Below are 5,000 nucleotides of genomic sequence, written 5' to 3' on the forward strand. Positions count from 1 at the left end.
GCACGATTGATTAGACAGTAACCTGCAGAGAGATGCCGACGTTGTGAGTTTTAGCCTGATATGGAGCAAATCCTGACACTTCTGTGATATCATCTTCATTTGTAGAGAAAGAAGGTAAAGTGAGTTTGCTTCTAAAGCATAAAAAGTGTCTTCGAAAAATTTGCGTACCTCTGTACTTTATTTTTACTGTCTTTACTGTACCTCTGTGTGTGTGTGTGTGTGTGTCCCCCTACCTGTGAGCAGAGAGTAGCCTCCTCGTGGAAGTAGCCCCTCATGAAGTCACAGTATTCTCTTGAGGTGATCTCACACCTGCACACACAATCACATTGACCGGCCTTCACTCATCTTATCCTCATCAACATCCCCATGCACTCGGCCGTCAATCAATGAACTGGGTGGGCTTCCTTACCGCCCCTTGGTGCCAATGCAACAGGGCCTGCCTGTGATGGCACAATCGATGTGGGCGAGGTTGGTGTGGTTCCCAGAGTCGTACCGTGTGCACACCTACAAGCACACAACATAGGTGAGTATTCTGCATGCATGCACATTGTTAAGTATTATGTGTGCGTGTGTGTGTGTATATATATATATATATATATCTGTTGAGATCACCGTTGAGATCACATTTGTATATATATATATATATATATATATATATACAAATGTGATCTCAACGGTGATCTTATATATATATATATATATATATATATACAAATGTACACACACACACAAATGTGAGATCACATTTGTATATATATATATATATATATATATATATATATATACAAATGAGATAGCAAGGGAACAAAGAAAAAGAGTCACAGAGATTGTGAGTTCAAGTATTGCAATGGTCATGTTTGTATTTACTGACTAAAGATTGTGCTATAAGATAAATATATTAAATAATGCCAAAGAAACTTATCTCAAACAGACACAAAAGTTACATCTTATCTAAAATGATACGCTGCCTTCAAGGTTGACCATTGCATCCAGGGTCAAATTAAATAAATATAAAGCAACAGTCTCCACCCTGACGGCAAACAACCGAGCACTCACCGGCCACTTGGTGATGTCATCAGGCCACTCGTGAGGGGCGACGGAGGCTGGCTCCAGGCAAGTTCTGCAGGACGAGGGAGGCAAAATCATAGTATTAGGATGGCTCCGGAGACAATGTCCCACTGGTGCCGCGGTGGGACAGGTCCAGCCTCACCTCGTTGGCTTCAAGGTGCACTGATGAGTCGCGAGATAAGGAGCCGACGTTGTATACACACAAAGAGAGTAACTGTCACAGGGCTCCAGTGGCGCAATCGGTTAGCGCGCGGTACTTATAAGACAGTGACCTGCGTAGTGATGCCGAGGTTGTGAGTTCGAGCCTCACCTGGAGCAGTGTCATTTTAAGACGTTAAAAGGATTACTCAAATGTATTGACATGCAAATAGTTGGCAAGAGCGCCCTAGAAACATGCTAATTTAATCAGCTCTATCTGATTGTACTGATCAGCATAGTTCATGTTACAGTTACCTATCCTACTGCAGACCAGCATATATAATGTGCCAATTAGCAGACAGTACAGTGTTTGCGAGCAGTGGACCAGTATACTCCCCAAGAGATACATTTATTCCTCCTCATACTTCCCCAGCGTCCATGCAGCACAAAGACATTAAGACTTGTTTGCTTGTTAATTAACCTTTTTTCAAACAGGTTTTTTTTGTGTCATTGTCATTATTATTATTCTAATGTCATATGTTATGTATTATAATGTAATAATTTCAATGCTGTTTTTGTTGTTGTTGGTGGCTATGGACAAGGAAGTGGAAAGGTGAAAACCGGGGATACAATGAAGTGAGAAAGAAACTGAATATGAAGTGAGGAAAAGTTGAAAAGTGTAAATCAGTACAGAAGGCTTAATGCGGAGCTCCAGTTAACAGGCAGTCCTTGTGGGTTAGCATGCGGTGCGTAGCCTACTGATGATTTACCGTGGTTTGTCCTCAGTTTCACATGGAGAGTCTCACCTGGGGTCTTGGTGGCAGACTGCTCCGTGCTGCCGGCGTGTTCCATTCAGGGAGGGGGCGCTGCTGTACTGAGGCCACTTCACCCACACGGCCAGGGTGGTCTACACGAGGACCAGAAACACACTTCTTATCACATATTACACTTACATTTACATTTAGGGCATTCAGCAGACGCTTTTATGCAAAGCGACTTACAATAAGTACATTTGTCAGAAGAAGAGAAGCAATATATTGCTGTCGGTACAGTAAGGACGTTCATAGACCCGAGTGCAAAGCATTAACAATTGCTAGGTTAACCTATTCCCCCCGTATACAACAAAGATAGCTACGATAAGATGCTACAGAACGCTAAGTACTATTTTTAAGTGGAAGGACGTACAACACACAATAAGTGCGTAAGAGGGGGGGGGCGTATGGGGGGAGGCTATGCAGAGTCTAGCTGGTGGTGGATTGGATGCAACGTTTTGTTCAAATCTAATATTTGAAGTTGTGTCAACTCATGACCTTGATGGTCACTCATCATTGCTTTCATGAACATCAATGAACTCAACGCTCCTTGAAGCATTCACTGTGGGGCTATTCACACAAATCAAAAAACAGGCTGAGCAGTCCTCATGTGAGCTGTGTGCGTCCCCCACGAGGGGCCCCCAGAGACCAACCAGGGACTGACCGAGCACTCGTCCTGGGGGGTCTGCAGGCAGCCCGAGCGGTCGTTCCTCACACAACAGCCTGAGCCCCGCTCCCTGGCTCTCTTCTCCTGGATCAGCTGGTGGACCTCCTTGTCCTGACGCATGCAGGGGGAGAACTTGGCCCCCAGGTGGATCAGCGCCTCCTGCAGGGAGGGAGGGGAATCAAACACACAACGCTCGTTGCAAGAAAACGACAATAAACTGGCAAACATAGTCAGGAATGACGAGCGGTAGGACGGAGCTCACCGAACTCGGGCCGACCCAGAAGTTCTCCTGCTGCACGAACTTGACGTTCTCGTAAACTCCTTTATTTCTGAGGACCTGACCCGAGGGGAAGTGATGGAAAAGTATTTATTCTAGGACACTTCTTGACTGCAAAGGTATTTGATTGAACAGAGCGTGATCATGGGAAGATCCAGGCAGCGTTTCTCCAAGCATGTTCTTTGAGGCAATGGGTTTACAAGGATTCTTACAAGGAAACTTTGCCATCCTGGGCAGTAAAAACAAAGTATATACTTTGTATATAATGTTAAACCATCATGTTAAACGATCATTAACTATCGTTAACAAAAAAAATCATAAAATTACAGAAGATTTAAAAAAAGTATATAATATTAAATATATATATTTAACATTAAACAGACAATTGAATAAGAATTAATTTCCTGTACATTATTTAGGCATCTAAAAGTTTGAGCCCAAAGCCTTTAGACCAGCACTCGACTATCATTTCTTCCTCTTCCTCTGCAGGACACACCAACAAGTCTGACCGAGCCCTCAGAGGCAGCACCTCAGAAGGAGCAGGACTGTCCAGTGGACCTACCGAGTCCACGGTTTCATGCTGGGAGAAGCCAACGGGGGCGATGCCGTGGATAGCCACCGCCAGGATGGTGATGAGCAGGTGGACAAATGTGATCCAGTAGGTGAAATACGGCCTGGGGACACAGAAGAACCACGTCTTGGTACCTGATTCATGTTTGGAACCTCATGGGGTTTAGGCAACTGTAAAACTGAATATAAATGAATTGTACCACCACATGTGAATGTGATTACTCATCAGGCTGCTATGAGGGTCAATGACTGCAGATACATGAGCATACATATCATTAAGGAGCAGGTAGGACTACAGTATGGCAGGCTCTCTTAAGAGCAGGCTGCGCACATAGGGATCAAAACAGGTACCATTCGGCAGGGCGTTGAAGCCCTTCAGCCCCTACACTATCCCCATACACAGGCTCCCACTAGAACCCCTCTCAGTCCGGGTCAGGGTCCAAGCCGGGCTGTACCTGTGGTCGTCCATGTACTACACTGTCCCCCTATCCCCTCAACACAGGCTCCCACTAGCCACCCTCTCGGTCCGGGTCAGACGCCTGTACCTGTGGTCGTCCATGTCCTCTATCTGCCTCTGGACGTTGCTGTCGATGCGCTTGCGGTAGGAGCGGTTGGTGAGGCGGCCCACGATGCCGAGGCCGTACGGCCGCTTCTCCCGCGCAAACAGCCTCCTCACGGGGACCACGATGCGCTGGCCGCGCTGCCGGTGGCCGTTGGCGCTCACCACCTCCTGGATCAGACTCAGCTTGGGCTGCACCAGGGAGCCGTCCTTCACCTTCCTCCAGCCGCGCTCCAAGGGCCTGGAGGGACGGAGGGATGAGAGAGGGGTGAATGGATGAGAGAGGGGTGAATGGTTGAGAGGGGTGAATGGATGAGAGAGGGGTGAATGGATGAGAGAGGGGTGAATGGATGAGAGAGGGGTGAATGGATGAGAGAGGGGTGAATGGTTGAGAGGGGTGAACGGATGATGGTTGGGTGAATGGAGGAAGGCGAGATGGATAAATGGATGAATGAACAGACGGATGATGAAATGAATGGATGAATGAATGGGTACGGGCAAGCGACTCAAATCAACACAGAGAACAAGAATAGTCTCCATCTCCATGACAGCACAGAGCAACCAACGGGAAAACCCACAGCATCAGGTGACTCCTCTCCAGCTCGCTCTTGTCCAGGGCACTGCCTGTGGTCTCCCTCTCCTCCTCCTGCTGGTTAATCTCCGCCTCCGACGGCGTCTCGAAGACTTCGTCGGCGTAGCTGGACAGCTCGTCCGGGAGGCCCTCCTATCAGGACGCAGGCAGTCGGTTTGAGGAGACGGAGAAGGAGGGGAGAGTGGCGTTGTGTGTGATGGTTTTTCTGTGTGGTCCTGTGACGATTGAACCACGGGGGTTTGCAGTACCAGGAACACGGGTGACTGTTGTGGTGTGAGCCTGCTCATAACAATACTTTTGCTGATGATGTGAGGCAC

General features: G+C 47.4%; 1 protein-coding gene and 1 non-coding gene across 9 annotated transcripts in view; one reads left to right on the forward strand and one right to left on the reverse strand.

Annotated features, from left to right (window-relative positions):
• Positions 1-5,000, reverse strand: part of rhbdf1b (rhomboid 5 homolog 1b) — a 35,968-nt gene that overhangs the window by 4,202 nt on the left and 26,766 nt on the right. For all 8 annotated transcript variants that reach the window (XM_084485900.1, XM_084485899.1, XM_084485898.1 and 5 more), the window contains 9 exons: positions 4,670-4,815; positions 4,078-4,332; positions 3,525-3,636; positions 2,948-3,022; positions 2,683-2,844; positions 2,013-2,113; positions 1,057-1,120; positions 410-504; positions 234-309 (listed from right to left, as the gene is read on the reverse strand). In XM_084485900.1, the coding sequence (XP_084342026.1) occupies positions 234-309; positions 410-504; positions 1,057-1,120; positions 2,013-2,113; positions 2,683-2,844; positions 2,948-3,022; positions 3,525-3,636; positions 4,078-4,332; positions 4,670-4,815 (1,086 nt within the window). The remainder of the gene's footprint in view (positions 1-233; positions 310-409; positions 505-1,056; positions 1,121-2,012; positions 2,114-2,682; positions 2,845-2,947; positions 3,023-3,524; positions 3,637-4,077; positions 4,333-4,669; positions 4,816-5,000) is intronic.
• On the forward strand, positions 1,293-1,386 carry AC3HAE_037110 (transfer RNA isoleucine (anticodon UAU)). Its single transcript has 2 exons — positions 1,293-1,330; positions 1,351-1,386. It is a non-coding gene; the product is annotated as a tRNA-Ile (tRNA).

This window comes from Micromesistius poutassou (genome assembly GCF_964030765.1).
Source record: "Micromesistius poutassou genome assembly, chromosome: 21".
NCBI lineage: Eukaryota > Metazoa > Chordata > Actinopteri > Gadiformes > Gadidae > Micromesistius > Micromesistius poutassou.